Here is a 19,064-nt window from a genome sequence, read left to right on the forward strand (position 1 = left end):
GCAAATATATAAAGTCAAGAAAAGTATACCAGTAGCCTAGAAAGCAAACAAGCTAAAAAAAGGAAACCCAGTAAGTGGCAGGTGCTTCGACATTTTTTGAGCTTTTGTAGCTTCTAATCGGAGGTTACCGTCCGTTTCCAGGAGATTCCCTCTTCATCTGTCTCTATTGAATCTTAGGGCAGATCCAGAATGCATCTAGATGGGGTGAACAAGTGTTTCCACAGATAAGTATATTCAAGCAACCATATAACCATAACATCAAAAGCAATACAAACAGACACCCAAGGTTTTGACTAAATCGAAAACTTTTGAGGACAATAGAAAAACCACTCCGAGTGTTCAATGATCACTTATAATCGATCACAGAGGAAAAAGGGTACCAATCAGTTTCAGATCCAGAGCTGTTGGTATCGAACAACAGAACAAGCATGGCAAGCAAGGTAGCAATGTCCAATTAGTGCAAGCAGAACCATCAGGTAGTCATGCAAGGACGGGAATGTTACGTTTCTCCTAAAAATTAAGACATCTGAAGAAAAATCAAATGGACCCAAATAACGATCCTAACGAAAAAGGAAGAGGTATTCATATACATTATCATGATATCGGTGTTCAAATTATGTTAACATAAAAAATGTTATGTCAAATTAAGTATAGAATCAAATTTTCATAGCACTAAACTTGTTACAGTGAGACAAAAGCATAAATCCACAGGCACAAAGCATAACACTATGCATATGTATGACTATAAATTAAGAATTGATTGTTGGCAAGCAAGCAACACAGCTTGGCAACGACAATCAGTCTCACAACAGCTAGTAAAATTGCCAACCCCAACTAATATAGAGTGGGCAGCAACAGACCAGTAGCAGTATTTATTCCCTAATACTGCAAAAGTTAATCACCAACCAAACAGAGAACAGAACAGGCATCAGCAACCACTTCACAGCTACGGTCATGTGCCCATGTGCTAAAAACATCTCCACTACAGTAAGCAGCAGAAGTTATAATCTTAAAGGGCAGTGATTAATATTGTAAATTCCAATAACCCTAAAACATAATTATTAATCACAAACTTATTACCATGCCTCATTATTCTGCAGCAAAATTCGCACCAGCATTCAAGTATTCATATATAGAACTTGCAGTTCACGTTCGGTATCCACATCGCAGTCAATGAATCATAGGTCCATCTCATATGTGCAGCATCAGCTAGAAGTTAAATAAATGTTCATGTCGTTAGACCATCACAGCAACTAGAACCTCTTTTAGGACCATTTTTTCCCCAATATCAGTCAAAAAGACCAAAAAGGATTATCAAGTCAGAACCAGAATCCTGAAGGATATGATTTTTCTGAAACAAATAGCTGAGCTATATAAATCTTTCTTTTTTAAAAAAAAAAGTAAAGCTATATAAATCTTACCAAAGATTAGATCATCCAGAGAAAACTAGTTAACATATATAAGTCCTCTGCAGCCAGCATACTGCTAAAACAACCATACTTCTAAAACCAGCATACTGCTGCAACCAGCATCAATATCCCGATCATCCATCTACATTTTAGGAACAGCATCAACGACCATAATTCAACATCCGCCCATGAAGCCCCAGTCATTGTTCCCGAACATAACTATAAAACCCAATAAATAGCTCGTGATGAATCAAAAGAAAGTAAAAAAAAATATAACCAAGCATACTTAAATTGAGAGGGAGAGATGGACAGGCATTGAAGGCAACAAAATCAAATGTGTAATGAAAAAGGATCCATATTAAGATATGACTCCATCAATTCTAAAATACCACCCTACAAACTATGAAGACCACAAATTCGAAAATGACCAGCTAAAGATGATGTCCATTTTTTCTTTTTATCGGTACACTACACACCTACCCAAGGATTAGGTCCAAGATAAATGCTTAAACATCAAAGAGTTCATAGTCCTACCAAAACTAGCACTTAAGATTCTGATAAGAACGTGCACGACGATCAAGGGTCATCAACATCAGCATAAAACCCGCAAGTACACCACTCAAGATGTCTCCATGAATTTCCAGGCAGCCAAATTAATCATTCCTAGAAGATTTGAATTCAGGAAAAACATGTTAGATCACCAAATTATACAAAAAATGTCAAAATTGTATTCCTGACTAAAAATGAGCACGACTGGTATGACAACTTACATCATCTAATTTTCGAGGGGATTGGCTTCAAGGATCGGCAGACCGACCCCTGGATGAAATACTGAGAGGAGTTGGGGACCTTCCCTCACGGCTGTGCCTATCAGGACTTTGACCCCTAGGAGATGGAGGCCTTTGTGGTGAAGGACTTCTGTGAAGACTGGGACTACGCCGAATGGGAGACGCACTAAGACATAAACAGATCAAATCAGCACAATATAGTACAGAGCAAAATATGTAATGACAAAATAATCAACTAAACTAAAGCATCAATAAACACTAGGTTACCTATCCATTGAATGGCTTCGGCTTCGGCTTCGGCTTCGATGCTCATCATAATAACGGCCTCTTCCCCGAGCCCTATGGTAGTCAGGACTAACACTGCGACTCCTACTCCGGTGACGATAATCCCTTTCCCTCCCATACTTATCACGATCATATCTATCAAGACTTCTACTGCGCCCTCTTCTGTAATCCCGATCTCTGTAGTCATCTCGGTGCCTAAATACATTAAAATCAGTGATTAGGGACATGATCTTGAAATAACCATTATAGACCTTGGCTTCCAAAAAAGAAGAGCCTTATAAAAGAATCTCACAATGTTAACAACTGGAGGATGATTTCAAAGTCAATTGAAAATACAAATCTCACTGATAAATTGTTGCCGCAAGTGCATAACTAACTGAGCTAATTTTTTAATGATTTTTACATAAATAAATTCCACAAAAACCAAGGGTCTTCTACGATGTAAGCTTACCCACCCCAATCTGAAGGTCAAACTTCAACTTATGGTGCCTGTAACATCCCGGCCCTAAGATTGGGCCAAAGTTGAATCGGTCCCATGGGCCATAATTTGTAAGGCCTTTTTTAATATATTGGACAATTGATTGGATTAATCACATTCAGTTTGGAGTAAAAGTTTCAGAGTTCGTACATTATGTTAAACCAAGCATGCTAAGAAACCAAAAAACTCAGTTGAATGTATTCTAAGCATAACCAGAAAGTGTTCTAAACAGAAAAGAGGAAAAAAGGTTACCTTCTGCGAGGACTGCGACTTCTTGACCTTGAGGATGATTCAATAATTCTCCCTTTTTGACTATAAGAAAAATTGTACTAATAACTCAAGATCCAATGTCAATGAAATCCATGATTCCCAAATCTAATACTTCAATCCAATTGTAGTAGTAGCATCAGTTGCAATAGATAATATTATTTTAAAAATCAATGGCTTAATGCTTGCCAGAGAGAGTTCTATAGCCCTTAGGATAAAGACATGAGCATAGGATTTCATAGAGAGCGCCTTCGGGCTCCTCTGAAATACCCAAAAAATTCTTCATGCAATAATAGCAGCAGTAAGCACTAGCAATAGAGAAAAGACTCTTCTGGAAAAAAAAGTAGATTAAATATCTGACATCTTATTATGACTAAGAATTCAAGACCTAAACAATCATCATCAGAAAAATCATCCACCATTACAAAGAGGCATAGACAATTTTAGATCTTACATCCTCTCCGCATTTGGCCCATATTTCGCAAACTGAACTGCTATCTCTCGACCATCTATAACTTTACCTAATCAACAAAATGCGAAAATTAAATTGCAAGAGGTGCCAGCAATCAATTACCAAATAGGAAAAACAGAACTGAACAATATATAGTATACGTTGTGTGCCTGTGTAGCACAATACATGCATTGAGAGATGGAAGAAAATAGGCGAATACCATCTAGCCTATCCACTGCTTTCTGTGCCTCATCAGCATACTTGTACCGCACAAAAGCAAAGCCCCTTGAGTCACCAGTCCTAGACCACAAAATATATGACATGATAATCACAGAAAGGCCAACAGCCACGCGTACACACAAACACACATATATGTATTAATGGTCTCAACTTTCATGATTTCCTTGTAACCGTTGCTAGTTCCTAACTAGGTGTAATCACATGTATACTTCCTGTGTACTTGGGTTATACCTATTCTATATCAATAAAGTATCTTATCACTTATCAAAAAGATATATATTACATAAGGGTAAAATTCTTCTTTTTCTTTGAAGAAATTAGATAAAAAAGGGTAAAATTCTGCAATAGGAAGGGAAATCAGAATAGGACAATATTTGACTTTCAAGAAACTGGAAGTAAAAAATATAGAACTTGTTTTCTAGAAGGTATGCTATATAAACCCATATCTTGCTTACTAATCTGATTAGATTATACTTACAGACCAAAAGAAAATGAAAGAAATTAAAACGATACTGCAACACATAATCCATATTTCAAAAATTCCCAATTAATTAACTAAACTCAAAAACATACTAAGCGAATAGTGAGAGTCACTCACAAGCACGGATAAATTACTTGGATTCTACCAATAAAACGATACCATGTGAACAAGATCTTCCCTGCAGCCAAACAGAAAGTAAAGATGACAAGGCACAGCCATACCTTCGATTTCTAGGGATGAAGATATCCACGACTTTGCCATATTTATCAAAATATGGGAATAGATCATCCGCAGTCGTACCTAAAATACACATCCCAACAACGAGAACAATGTCCAACGTAGCCATTAGCACCCAGTTTCTTTTTCCAAAAAAAAAAAAAATCTTCTAAATAGAGAGTGGAAGAGAGCTTACGGAAGGTGACATTGAGAACGAGGAGAGAATAGGTATCACTGATGTCCGGAGGGCCTGTCCTTCCGAAGTGCGACATTTTTGGCCCGAGGAGAGAGAACCACGGAGATGGAAAGTCCTCGATTAGGGTTGGGGTTTGTGGTGAAGAATGTGAGGAGAGAAGTCTATTGAAGAAACTGGGTGTTCGACGTTTCTTTCTTTCTTTTTTTTTTTCTTTTTTTTTCAGTAACATTCGAAATTCGAATGATAGCTAATCGATTTGTCCCTCAAATTACTGTTTCAGTATTTTAATTTTTTAAAGAGTAATAGTATATACAATTCTCATTTAAAAATAATAATATAAATTTAGGTAATTTTATCTTTAAAAATATCTCTCTTAAAATGATATATTTTTTTATTTAATAAAAAATCTGTACATGCAACTTTTAAGTGGAGACTGCAAATAAAATTTTTTTTTTATAATAGTTAAAAAAATTATATTTTTTATTTAAATATATTTACAAAATATTTAAAATTATATATATATATATATATAATTTGTATTTGGGTAATCATACGTATCGTGAAGGCTAGAGAAGTATGCTCTTAATGTCAGAGGCTGTATAGTGGACATTGAGGACATTCCTAACTGCTTGTTAACTTTATTTTAGCAAATGTTATGAATGAAAGAAGTTATTTCAAAAATAAATAAATAAAATAAAGCACTTGACCTCGATCATTTGATATGAAAACAATGAAAATATAGTGATTTAAGATTTTATAAATACTATTTTATTTTTATTCTAAATGACTTTTTATTACTGAAAATATTATTTAAAATCACTTGGGTTTGTTTAGAAACATAGGCTATTTCACCTCATCTCAAAATTTTCTATTTAAATATTACTCAAATACAAATACTTTTCAATTTCAAATTTTCAATTTTTTCATCTAGTCATTATTTAATTATTACAACTTATCGAAATTTCAAATAAAACACAAAAAAATACAATATTTTCAAAATCCAAAACCAAATTAGGCTACGTTTGGATGTTGAACTGAGTTGAATTGAGATGATAAAATATTGTTAGAATATTATTTTTTAATATTATTATTATTTTAGAATTTAAAAAAATTGAATTGTTTATTATATTTTATGTTAGAATTTAAAAAAATTGTAATGATGAATTGAGATGAGTTTGATTTCCAAACGAAGCCAATGTTAAAAATTTATATTCTAACATTTTTTTAAAATTATAATATTTTTATTTAACTTTTTTTTCTCTTTTTTAAAATCTAATAAAATATTCTAACTCAAATCATTTCACTAATATTTACATAATTTTGATCTCATCTTATTTTTCAAATATCCCTTTAATAGAATGAAAATGACAAATCCAACACGACCAATAAACAATTCAGTCTCCATCAAAATTTTGTTCTCAGGAGTAATTATTAAGTATAAGTAGTACTTTTTTCTTAACAACTTATTATATTAATTTTAATCATATGGTATATTGTAACAAGATATAAGTATTTCACCATCCATGCTCTGTAAATACATAATAATTTTTCTATTATTGGATCATATCATACGTTGACATACGCACAAACTCTCTTATTTACAACATATTAGGTTGAAATAGTTGTTGTTTATATGTAATAGAATGGAATGGTGCGTACCTCTTAGAAAATGTTATTTGTATTTATAATTGTTATTTAAATAACAACACGTGGTGATATATCGAAAATTATGAAATTTAAATTTTTTTAAAAATTAATAAATTAAATATTATACGTAAAATTGTAAGTACACGCAATACTATTTATTTCACCAAATAAAATGATAGATTCATTTAAGAATTGGAATATATTTTATTCTTGCACGAGGTGTTTTAGATTCAGAGAAGAGTTGAGATGATTTGTAAATAGTATAATAAAGTATTGTTATAATATTATTTTTTAATATTATTATTGTTTTAAGATTTAAAAAAATTAAATTATTTATTATATATTGTGTAAAAATTTAAAAAAATTGTAATAATAAAATGAGATGAATTGTAGTGAGATTTGAATCAATACCACCCAGCAGGATGATGAATCACCTCTCACAATTTAATAATCAACCAAATCATATATTTTTATGGATATTATAAATACACAACAATTTGTTATTTGTCAAAACTATTTTGATGAATAATAATCTCATCAAAACGACAATTTTATTTTCTATGGTTTTGTGCTGTCAAACGGTTCATTTTTTTCATTCACTTAAATATAAATAAAGAAAAAAAAGATAATTTGGATATAATTCGAAGATCTGATCATTCAGATGCAACTCGACAAAAAAAACTAGAATTATGGCGGCAGAACGTGATTTGACAAAAAAAAGACGATGCTGTTTAATTAACGTAGAAAGTGCCGACACAGGATCTTCCTTTCCGTTGAGCCCCGCGCCCCGTGATCCCAAAGCTCAACACTCCTTTCTACATGCCGTAGCCATATGGTACCATACAACGACCTCCTATAAAAGCAACCATCCAAACCCCAATTTTCCTTAATTTTCCCTCCCTGTCTGCCCACCCAAACACCCTTCCTCAATCTCCTTAACTTGTCGATTCAGTGTTATCCGAAAAACTGGATTCTGGCTTCTAGTGCGGTTTGGCAAGGTTATGGAGGAGGAGGGTGGATCGGAGATCAATGGAGGAGGCCTGACCTCGATGGACTCGACCGAATCGCGGTGGGTTTTCCAGGACGAGGACGACTCGGAGATCGATGACGAAGACGACCTTTCACATCGATCTCCGGCATCTGCCTTGTTGGATTCAGAGGACGACGACGATAATGCCGAGCAGAGACTGATTCGTACTGGGCCACGTCGTGACTCCTTCGATGTCGAGGCCCTCGAGGTTCCTGGCGTGCACAGAAATGAGCACCAGGTAGTATCCGGAGCTCTATTGGATGTGATTTTTTGGCTAAAGTACTTCGAGCGAATGTGCCTTTAACTTTTGTCTCTTTAGGTCCATTTTTGGTCTCAGTGACTGTTTGGCTTCTGAGAAAAGATGATTGAACTTCGAATCTTATGGTTAATACTTTTCTTGGTTTACTTTACTGGAAGGAGTTACTGTTTCAATGAAGGTAAAGTAAATTCATAAATTCATGGATTGGGGAAATTCTAAGTTGTTGACGGTTCACTAGAGATATATCGCGGCTATTTTATATCAAACATCCCCACCGTTTTATGTCCTTTAAGGTGACATTAATTTATGGGGTTTTGAGACTCTATGCAAACTGTCTCTCTATCGCAGATTAATGAGGAATGGCTAACTCGACCTTCATTTCCTTTTTGTCGGAAATCAAAATTTGCTTGATGTTTTGGACATGTTCTGAATAATTAATATAAATAAATTAGAGATCTGGTCGTCTAGATCTTTTAATTGTACAAGACTTTATTACTTGGTTCAGATGTAAGAACGATTCAATGATTTTAAGTTCTGGTAACGCTTGAATTAGAAATTCAACTAAGTATAAAGTACAAAAGGATATATGCCAACCTAGCCACTGGATCTTTGGTGGATCAATTATCCTGGCTTTTTATACTCCAACCACCCCCCGCCCCCCCCCAAAAAAAAAAAAAAAACTACTTTTTAGGGATTTAATTGACATGTTCGATTGATTGGTTGGAAAATTTTATACATAATTGTTTGTGAAATGTGGGTCAGTGTAAAATAACTTTATACATATCTATAACTAAATTATTCTCTATAATCTATTATATCATTTTTTGTTGGTTGGAAGCCTGTAAATTGACTGGAAATAGTTGCTCAGACAGAAGATTGATTTAATAGCTCAGTCATGATTACCTATGGCCTACCTGTTTATGCACTTATTTCCTGTTTATTGGGTGTGCTATTTTTTTTTATCTGTATCAGAGCCTTGCAAAACAATTGGTAAAAATATATGGTGATAAATTGATAATATTATCAGCGCAATGTATTTTTTATTAATTAATATTGTCAGCGCATGTTACTGTGATCTTGCACTCTACTCTAGTAAAGGAGGAATGAAATAATCCTACGCTAGTTGTTTTGCATAGGCCACTAATAGAAAGCGTCTGGGCATATTTTATTAATTATGTAAATATAATTGCAGGACTTCAGTGTGGGAAAGAAGATTACACTTGCTTTTCAGACCCTTGGGGTTGTCTTTGGTGATGTTGGAACAAGTCCATTATATACCTTCAGCGTCATGTTTAGCAAAGCACCTATTAATGGAAATGAAGATGTTATTGGAGCATTATCACTAGTTCTATACACTTTAATATTGATCCCCCTTTTCAAGTATGTACTGGTTGTTCTGTGGGCCAATGATGATGGTGAAGGTATGCCGAATGTTGCAAACTGAAACATGAAACCGTCACCATCACCATCTCTCTCTCTCTCTCTCTCTCTCTCTCTCTCTCTCTCATATGGGTGTTGTATTGGGTTAGTAGATGTGGTGTGAGTGTTGGGTGTGTGCATTGGCATTCGCCTGAATTTTTCTAATAATAATTTGTATTATATTGTCACTTAACTGCTGCAGGTGGTACTTTTGCATTGTACTCGCTTATATGTCGGCATGCTAAGGTTAGTCTTCTCCCAAATCAACTTCCATCAGATACACGGATATCAAGCTTCGGGTTAAAGGTGCCATCCCCTGAGCTGGAGAGATCGCTAAAAATCAAGGAAAGACTTGAGACTTCACTGGCTATGAAAAAGCTTCTTTTGATGTTGGTACTTGCTGGTACATCTATGGTGATAGCTGATGCAGTTGTTACACCAGCAATGTCAGGTCCTTCCTGATTTCCTTTAAGCTTCTGGACAACTTGCCAATTTTATTATTAAAATAAAGAAAAAATCTTAATGGAAAATACACAAACCCCCTCAAATTATCATGCAATTTACATGATACTGTGCAAGTGTTTAACGTTTATTTTTACTTATAAAAAAATTATCATGCAATTTGCAGTGTCTCCCCAATCTGCCAAAAAATTCCAATCCACACCTGTACAAAAGCCAACAAATCTTATAATTTATGATATTTTTCATATATTTTTCTCTTTTTTGGTTTTTTAATTTTCAAGTTTTTTATCAACAGTATTTTTAATTGTGCCAAATTCTAATTTTTAGTTTGATGTTTTTCTGCTTTTTCTTTTTTCTAATTTACAAATGAACCTGTTTTTAGGATTTCTCTTTTTTTTCATTGATTTATGAGGGTAATTTTGTAATTGTATGTAGAAAAGTGGGTGCATTATAATTGCTTGGTAGTTTTTTTTTTTTTTTTTTTTGGGGGGGGGGGGGTTACATTGCCAAAATTTAAAGTACGGGGGACATTGAAAATTGTATGGTAGTTTGAGAGGAGTTTGTGTATTTTACCTATATTTTATATGTCAATTAGGTTGTGAAGAGTGGGTTTGCATATTTATCCCGCAGTTCTAGTTGTTACTATATAAACATTTGATCATGGTTTTTTTCCTAATTGCAGTAACGTCAGCGGTTAGTGGTCTTAAAGTTGGAGTAGATTCAATTGAGCAAGGTGATGTGACCACCTGTTATATAATTCCGCAAATCTTTATTTCGTGACTGTTCAATTTCCTGTTCTTTGTTAGCCATATAGTCAATAAGCAAATGACCATACTGCCAAATGGCATTACGTGCCGCCATAAATAAGGGTGGAGTGAGAGATCATAAATTCAGGTTCATAAGTTTTAGTTATGTATGAAAGAAATATTTTGAAGTGAATTAATCAAGAATTTTTCCCATTTAGAACTTTTCAAATTTTCTCTTTACTTATGCATATAATCTGTGGCCATTGAAAATTTCAATATCTTATCAAGGCAAACTAGCGATGTTTTGGGTAATATATATTTGTTTTTTTGGTGCAGATGAAGTGTTGATGATTTCCATTGCCTTTCTTGTGATTTTGTTCAGCGTACAGAAGTTTGGGACAAGTAAAGTGGGACTTGCTGTTGGCCCTGCTTTATTCATTTGGTTTTGCTCTCTTGCGGGCATTGGAATTTACAATCTTGTTAAATATGACAGCAGTGTCTTGATGGCATTTAATCCTGTTCACATCTATTACTTCTTTAAGAGGAACTCAACTAAGGCTTGGTATTCTCTTGGGGGTTGTCTCTTGTGTGCAACAGGTAAACCCTAGTCAGGGAATTTTTTTTTTTTTTTTTTATAAGAATCTTTATTGAATAAAATGAAATTAGGCAATGCCCAAGTATACATGAATTATACAAAGCGAGACACCTAATTACATTCTAGTAAGCTGGAAAGAAGAGAGAAACTATGAACATTCCCACCCTACAATACAATAGCAGAAAACCACTGTAAAAGAGAGAATACAAATAAATTTCAGATTTCCTCCACTGCACGTTCCTTATTGTTAAAACACCTATCATTCCTTTCCGACCATAAACACCACATTAAGCGCAAAGGTATTATTTGCCACGTTGCTGCCAGTTGAGCACTATTATGCCTCCTATTCCAGTAAGCTAGTAGTTCCACCATACTCTTAGGCATTACCCAACTTAGCCTGGCTCTACTAAGGATACCAAGCCCATGACTCCCCAGGCACCTCACAATGTAAAAGCAAATGATCTATCGATTTTCCATTCCTTTTACACATGTAGCACCATTCTATGACCACCATACTGCGCTTTCTTAGATTATCAACCGTCAAAATTTTCCTAGTGCAGCTGTCCAAGTAAAAAACGCAACTTTAGACGGCATTAAAACCTTCCAAATGCTCTTCCACGGAAAGAATGTGGGCTGTTGGATTGTCAAAGCCTTGTAAAAAGATTTAACTGTAAATTTTTTTCTCCCCATGGGAATCCACAACATACGGTTACCCCCATTGCCTCGTAACTTTGCTGAATACAAGTAGCTATAAAAATCTATCCTGAGCATTTATAGTAAAAGTGATATTCCAAGTTACCGTCCCATTTGCACGACACAACAATTCTGAAACTGCAGTTTGCTAATTTCTAGCCAAGTTAAAATTAAATACAACTGGAAAAACAGTGGAAAGAGGGCTCTCCCCACTCCAAACATCGAACCAAAAGCAGATTCTTGCTCCATCATCCACCTCAAACTTAATATGTTTTTCAAAAGTGTTCTACAATTTTCTAATAAATTTCCATAGACTTACTTCATAAGACCCTCTACCCTCCTTAGAACACCCCCCCACGCACTACCATACTTGTGATCAAATAACCTCTCTCTACAACGAGTTCCCTTCCATTTGATACCTCCACAACCACTTTCCAAATAGTGCCTTGTTAAAAACGCACAATTTCGCACCCTTAAACCACCATTCACAATCGGATAGCTCACCCTTTGCCAACTCATAAGGTGAAATTTAATTTCCTCCCCCATGCCACCTCACAAGAAAGCTTTAAACAACTTTTCAATCCAGTTTGCCACACCTACCGGTAATGGGAAGAGAGAAAGATAGTAAGTGGGAAGATTGAAGATGACACTTTTGATAAACGTTAATCTCTCCCTTTTGATAGATATAACCGCTTCCACCCCAATAATCTTTTCTCAATCTTCTTTACCACACTATACCAAATACTCTTTGCTTTGAATGACGCCCCTAAGGAAAGTCCAAGATATTTCATAGGAAGAGAGGCAATTTTACAGCCCAACAACTCTGCTAGAGAAGCAATATTACTCACATCCACCATCGGCACTATTTCCGACTTCCCCAAGTTCACCTTGAGTCCCGAAATAGCTTAAAAGCACAACAAAATCGCCTTTAGAGCTTGAATCTGGTCTCTAATAGTATCACAAAAAATAAGCATATCATCCGCGAATAGTAAGTGAGAAAAGGAATTGACACCATTATCATTGTTGCCCATTGAAAAACCAACAAGAAATCCCCCCTTACGGCAGCCTCCACCATGCGACTCAATGCCTCCATTACTATAACAAAAAGGAAAGGGGAAAGCAGATCCCCTTGTCTCAAGCCCCTTGAAGCTTGAAAAAAATCACAAGATTTTCCATTGACTAGGGCTCGTTTGAATTCAAAGCCCACCTCAACTTATCTTATTTCATCATTACAACTTTTTCAAATTCCCACACAAAATATAATAAACAATTCAACTTTTTCAAATCCCAAAGCAACTTTCCCAAATTTTCACACAAAATATAATAAATAATTCAACTTTTTACTCTACTATTTACAAACCATCTCAACTCATCTCTAAATCCAAATCACTCCTAAAACCAAAAACAGAGCGATTGAAACACCCTATTTAACCCATTCGCACCACATATCTCCAAAACCACATCTTTAAGCATATACAAGAGAAAGTCCCAACACACATGGTCATAAGTCTTTTCCATGTCTATCTTGCAAAGGACCTCCGGTATGCCTTCTCTTAACCGGTTGTCCAAATACTCATTTGCTATTAAAACTGAATCCAAAATTTGCTGACCCCGAACGAAAGCATTTTGATATTTGGAAATGAGTTTGTCCATCACCAAACTCATATGATTAGCTAACACCTTTGATATGACTTGTAAAACGTGCATAAATTGGATTCTACTAGTGTTTTTGGTTTCTCCATTGTCTCAATGAAGGAAATTGTTTTAGGCCTGGTTTGGATTCAAGAATCACTCCAATTCATCTCAACTCATTTTATCTTATCATTATAACTTTCCTAAATTTTCATACAAAATATAATAAACAATTTAATTTTTTCAAATCTCAAAATAATAATAATATTAAAAAATAATATTCTAACAATATTTTATTCAACTTTCATCTAAAACCATCTCATCTCATCTTATTATCCAAACCTCACATAATTGGTCTTTATTGTCTGTCCTAATAGTTCTATGTTAGAATTGGATAGAGAACATTCATATTGCCCCAATCCATTTATTAAAAAAGTCTGCATCACCTTATGGTGTGATACAGTTGGGATTTTTTGGGTCATTTAATGTGAAATCACCAATTGTCCCAAAACCTTAAGCTGATTCTTAGAAGTAGATTTTATTATTTATTTTATATCTTAACACTCATTCACATGTGGGCCAAACTCCACTTCAATGGGTGGCCCAACACGTGGAATATTTAATTAAATGGGATAGAGAGTAGAGTTAGGATTCGAACTCAGGACCTCTGCTTTGATACTATATGAAAATCACCAATTGCTCAAATTAAGCTGATAGGAAGAGATAAATTTTATTATTTATTTTATATCTTAACATTTAATGATATTTGATAAGTTAGCTAGCTAAAGAAACAAAAATTAGATATATATAGTAGAGATTAATTTGTTGTAATTATTTATCCCGTGGGTTCAAGGGGTTTAAGAACAGTTGTCGCTGGAATGTGTGGCATGTTGACCTAAACTTCGATAGAAAAAACTATGAGAGACGGTGATTAGATTTATCCCCTGCGTTTTTGAATGAAGACTAAATAATTTCATGCAGTGATTTTTTGGAAGCTGGGCAGGTATAAGTATTTTGACTTGGGACAGATTTGGAAATCTGCCAACATTTTGGATTTATGTAGTGAAGCTTAGGACATGCGAATCTAGGGTTTACAATGGGAGAGGAGATGCTTAGGTTCGTACATTGATGGAAAAGAGGAATCCTGCTGGATGATAGAATGTGGAAACTGAGAATTCATCGTACCTGAGATAGGTGCTCAAAACTGGCCCGTCATGTAATGCTAAAGTTACGAGTTTATATGCCTCTTATCCAATATTTTTCATTCTAGTCACATAGAAGTGGTTACTTGGGCATATGAATTTGGAGAAAGGATTTTCATCACATCAGCAAGCACATGGATTGAAAGAAATAACGAGTGAACATTTTAACTTGTCCCTGGGGATTCAGCCTTTGTATCCGAAAATATGAATACTTAAAAATTTGACTCTGTAGTTCGGTTTTAGTAATTTCCTGTGCAAATGTTTCATGCATAGGTGTTGCTCTTGTATATGTCCTGTGTTCTTGGGCTATGCCTATTCTCGTTACTAAAGTTTCTTTTTTACTGGTCAAAAAAAATTCCTGGGCAAATATGTATGGGAAAGACATAACGATAGCCATCTGAAGTTTTTTCCTCCGCACGAGTAACAACAAGACACTTGATAGAATGATAGAATCACAACAAAACTATGGGTCATGCCTTGTCTCTTGCCAGAACAATTTTGAGACAGGAATTATGTATGTCTTGCATCATTCACCATAATGCATGGAGTAAAATGCTGATGGAATTAGTAAACTTTATACTATTATGAATCGTTTTTGTGCCTTAATTCAGATCGGGTGAATGTGCAATTTGCCGCTAATGGTCATCATAGTTTTTATCACTTGGCTATTTTAATCTTGTTGATGATGTATTTTTTCAGGTTCTGAAGCAATGTTTGCAGATCTTTGCTACTTTTCTGTGCGATCAGTTCAGGTAAAGAAGCAAGAGACTTGGTTCCTGGATCAGATTTCTTACATATTTGAGATCTCTTACATTTTTGCATTAATACGTAGCAGTGACAACATGTTCTAGTTAATTTTTGTTACTGTCAATTGGTATTTTGATTAGCTACACTTCTGATTTTCATGATAGTGGTTGTTTGCAGCTTACATTTGTATTTCTTGTTCTGCCTTGCCTTCTGTTGGGTTACTTGGGTCAAGCTGCATACCTTATGGAAAACCATGCTGATACCGGGCAAGCTTTCTTTTCTTCAATTCCAAGTAAGCCTCACCATTTATCTGAAACCAATAAGGTCTATATGGTTGCTTTATAAGTGGATTCTGTTTGTATTTTGCAGGACCTATAGTAATACTTGCTTAAATAACTCTTATGTGCTAGATTTGGGTTAAACTTCTACCCTCATTTGAAACATTTTATTTGCATACTGACAAGTAAAAGTAATTTAATTCTTGAGATCATATTGTCTATAGGTGGTGCTTTCTGGCCGGTCTTGTTCATTGCTAACGTTGCTGCATTAATTGCCAGTCGGGCAATGACAACGGCCACATTTTCTTGTATAAAACAATCGACTGCACTGGGTTGTTTCCCTCGTCTAAAAATCATTCATACTTCTCGGAAGTTCATGGGCCAGATTTATATCCCTATCATAAACTGGTTTTTGCTGGCAGTTTGCCTGGTGTTTGTCTATTGTATCTCAAGCATTGATGAGATTGGAAATGCATATGGTAATACTTCTTCCTTACCTTTGTTTTTTTTTTTTAAATTGCTTTTCAGTTTATGGTTTTTTCCTTTGTATGTGGTTGAATATGGGCTCTATTTTCCTTGCAAGGCTTCTGCTTCAAATTGCTTAATAATTGCATAGATTGCTGATGGTCTAGAGAAGTGCTTTGTACCAACTGCTGTAGTGCTTTGTTTGACTTTAGGTGAAGTAGATAACTCAAAAGATGTTTCTTTTGCATTGTTATTTCAGGAAACTCTATGTTTAGGGATGGATACACATGATTTCTTTCTATATTTATTTTTTTCTATGGCTTGCTGATATTGGGCTAGACTTGGCAGTGTGCCTTGCACTTGTTTGGTTCACTTTTTTTTTTGTTTTCCTTCTGTATAGCTAGGCCTTAATGCTAGATTTGGAATTATGCCTAGATTTATTAGGGGAGGTTTGGACAATGAGTTGAAATGAAAGTTGAAAGTTGAATAAAATATTGTTAAAATATTATTTTTTAATATTATTATTCTTTTGGGATTTGAAAAAGTTGAATTGTTTATTGTATTTTGTGTGGGAATTTGGAAAAGTTGTAATGATGAGATGAGATGAGATAAAATAAAATGCTTTTTGTATCCAAACCAAGCTAGTCCCCCCCCCCCCCCCCTTTTTTTTCTGGACCATTTTGAGGCACCAAAACAATATAGAAGTTGATGATTTTTCTAGAAATTACAAAGATTACTCACAGAATAAGGGATTTTCTTTTTCCTGATGGTATAACAAATCATTTCAGATGTTATTGGTTCCTCATTTAAGAGTCTCCACAGTATTCCACTAGATATACTGGTGCCCCTTAAATGAACTCTATTGCATAAATGGTGAAAGATGAATTGGGGCCTTAGTAAATGTACAGGAAATGTTTGCAATACATGAATGACGACGCTGCATATAAATTTGAAAATATGTTTATGCTTCCAATTTTTTCTTTACCTGATCTTAGTATTGTTTCCTGTGTCTTCTTGTATACTCCCTGTATACTTGAGTTGCGCCTTTTACGTTTATCAATAAAGAATTATTTCCTATAAAAAAGTATTGTTTCCCGTGTTAACTTGTACAAACTAGTTAACAAACTTTTTGACCTTTCTGATATTTAATTTTTTTTACAGGAATTGCTGAGTTAGGAATAATGATGATGACAACAATTTTAGTAACCATTGTTATGCTGCTTATATGGCAGATAAACATTGCAATTGTGCTGAGTTTTGCGGTATTTTTCTTGGGGTTAGAATTGACTTTCTTCTCATCAGTTTTATGGAGTTTAACAGATGGAAGTTGGATAATATTAGTTTTTGCTGTAATTATGTTTTTGATAATGTATATCTGGAATTATGGAAGCAAACTGAAGTATGAAACAGAAGTAAAGCAAAAGCTATCAATGGATTTGATGAGGGAATTGGGTTGCAATCTTGGCACAATCAGAGCTCCTGGTATAGGTTTACTCTACAATGAGTTGGCGAGGGGAATACCAGCTATTTTTGGCCATTTTCTGACAACTCTCCCGGCAATCCACTCGATGATACTCTTTGTCTGTATAAAATATGTTCCGGTTCCTGTAGTGCCTCAGAGTGAAAGGTTCCTTTTCCGGCGTGTCTGCCCAAAGAGCTACCATATATTTCGTTGCATTGCCAGGTAAATTGCAGGTTCCTGCTAGTTGAGCGCTTTTCTTGTTAGGGTGAGTGAAATCTATCATGTAACGTTGAACCTATTATGAACCTTAATCCTTGACCTACCTTATCTAGAAGCCAAATGGTTGAATCATCTCTGGTAAAGTCACCTCCTTCAACTGCTGGGGGAGTAGTGCCTTAAAACTGACTGAAGGAGATTATTCAATACCTTCATTTTTTCTTACTACTCTTTGTGAGCTCTTTACATTTCGAATCCGTGTTCTAGAATTGACCAACTCATAAATATACAGAATCAATTTTCTTTTATTGACTCCCAAGGAATGAGGTGGCATCTTGACAGTATTTTGATACGATGCTTTATTTGATTGGATTCTGTTCTCTTTTATTTTTATTTTTACATGTTTTCTTACACAATAACTTTACAAGTGCATTTAATCACATCAACAGGTATGGTTATAAAGATGTTCGCAAAGAAAATCACCAGACTTTTGAGCAGCTGCTAATTGAGAGCCTTGAGAAGTTCATTCGCCGTGAAGCTCAGGAACGATCATTGGAGAGTGATAGGGATGATGATACAGACTCTAAAGACTATTCATCTGGCTCAAGGCTTCTTATAGCTCCCAATGGGAGTGTCTACTCACTGGGTGTTCCTCTCCTAGCTGAGTTCAATGAGTCAAGCAAGCCCATTTTGGAAGCAAGCACATCAGAGGAGGTGAGACCAGTACTACCTCCTACAGAGTCAGCAGGGTCTGATGCAGAGCAGAGTCTTGAAAGAGAGCTGTCTTTTTTACACAGGGCTAAAGAATCCGGGGTAGTTTATCTTCTTGGTCATGGTGATATTAGAGCTAGGAAAGATTCGTGGTTTATTAAGAAGCTAGTCATAAACTACTTTTATGCTTTCTTGAGAAAGAACTGCAGAACCGGGATTGCGAATTTGAGCGTGCCCCAATCACATCTAATGCAAGTGGGCATGACATACATGGTTTGACAGTGGATTTTGGAACTAAAATAAGGAAAATCTCAATCAATTCGACACCGGAAGTTGACACAGGCGCCTGTGGTTCAGACAGGGTTCTCTGGAATGCTCTGCCTTTGATTCTAGTTAGATTCTTGAATGTCCACATTTTTGCACTGTTCTCGTGATTATGCCTGGTCACTTTGGATCTACCAATGGTAGAAACTTTTTGTCACCTACCCTATCGGGGAAAGCTTTTGTATTATTTATTGGGTTGTACCATATCAACTCTTGTAATTACAATCTCAAAGATGTATAAATGTCATTCATCATGACATAATTCCACTTCAAATTGTTTTGCTCCTAATAGCGTCGGACTGACATAGCTGTAGACATCACATCATATCTGGAGTGCATAATTTTTTGCTTTTGTAATGACCTGA

At 35.1% G+C, this 19,064-nt stretch overlaps 2 protein-coding genes across 7 annotated transcripts; one reads left to right on the forward strand and one right to left on the reverse strand.

Annotated features, from left to right (window-relative positions):
* Positions 1-644: 644 nt before the first annotated feature.
* On the reverse strand, positions 645-5,112 carry LOC121257994 (serine/arginine-rich splicing factor SC35-like). 6 transcript variants are annotated; one of them, XR_005939310.1, is made up of 10 exons: positions 4,812-5,020; positions 4,621-4,699; positions 3,899-3,978; positions 3,213-3,272; positions 2,934-2,987; positions 2,465-2,677; positions 2,180-2,363; positions 1,422-2,072; positions 1,081-1,209; positions 645-982 (listed from the first exon to the last, which is right to left on the reverse strand). XR_005939310.1 is itself a non-coding variant. In XM_041159304.1 (8 exons), the coding sequence occupies exons 1-7, from the start codon at positions 5,038-5,040 to the stop codon at positions 2,207-2,209; spliced, it is 885 nt and encodes a 294-aa protein (XP_041015238.1). In that variant the 5' UTR covers positions 5,041-5,112; the 3' UTR covers positions 645-2,072; positions 2,180-2,206. The 6 variants fall into 6 exon arrangements, 2 of the variants coding, with proteins under 2 accessions (XP_041015238.1, XP_041015236.1); XR_005939309.1 differs by having other exon boundaries at positions 645-1,209; XR_005939307.1 differs by having other exon boundaries at positions 645-1,262.
* Positions 5,113-7,111: 1,999 nt separating this feature from the next.
* On the forward strand, positions 7,112-18,966 carry LOC121258546 (potassium transporter 7-like). Its single transcript, XM_041160081.1, has 10 exons — positions 7,112-7,726; positions 8,940-9,168; positions 9,369-9,617; positions 10,311-10,361; positions 10,711-10,971; positions 15,196-15,248; positions 15,421-15,535; positions 15,746-16,000; positions 17,148-17,670; positions 18,114-18,966. Exons 1-10 carry the CDS (start codon positions 7,460-7,462, stop codon positions 18,652-18,654), a joined length of 2,544 nt encoding a protein of 847 aa, XP_041016015.1. The 5' UTR covers positions 7,112-7,459; the 3' UTR covers positions 18,655-18,966.
* Positions 18,967-19,064: the final 98 nt, after the last annotated feature.

Source organism: Juglans microcarpa x Juglans regia, chromosome 3S, assembly GCF_004785595.1.
Source record: "Juglans microcarpa x Juglans regia isolate MS1-56 chromosome 3S, Jm3101_v1.0, whole genome shotgun sequence".
In the NCBI taxonomy this organism is placed as follows: domain Eukaryota; kingdom Viridiplantae; phylum Streptophyta; class Magnoliopsida; order Fagales; family Juglandaceae; genus Juglans; species Juglans microcarpa x Juglans regia.

Coding starts and splice junctions, on each gene's coding strand:
- LOC121257994 (XM_041159304.1), bottom strand. CDS start 5,040: ATGTTACTGAAAAAAAAAGAAAAAAAAAAAGAAAGAAAGAAACGTCGA. Junction 3,979..4,620: donor TTCATCCCTAGAAATCGAAG/GTATGGCTGTGC, acceptor TTTGTGGTCTAG/GACTGGTGACTCAAGGGGCT. Junction 2,364..2,464: donor CGAAGCCATTCAATGGATAG/GTAACCTAGTGT, acceptor TTTATGTCTTAG/TGCGTCTCCCATTCGGCGTA.
- LOC121258546 (XM_041160081.1), top strand. CDS start 7,460: ATGGAGGAGGAGGGTGGATCGGAGATCAATGGAGGAGGCCTGACCTCG. Junction 15,536..15,745: donor TTTCTTTTCTTCAATTCCAA/GTAAGCCTCACC, acceptor TATTGTCTATAG/GTGGTGCTTTCTGGCCGGTC. Junction 17,671..18,113: donor ATATTTCGTTGCATTGCCAG/GTAAATTGCAGG, acceptor TCACATCAACAG/GTATGGTTATAAAGATGTTC.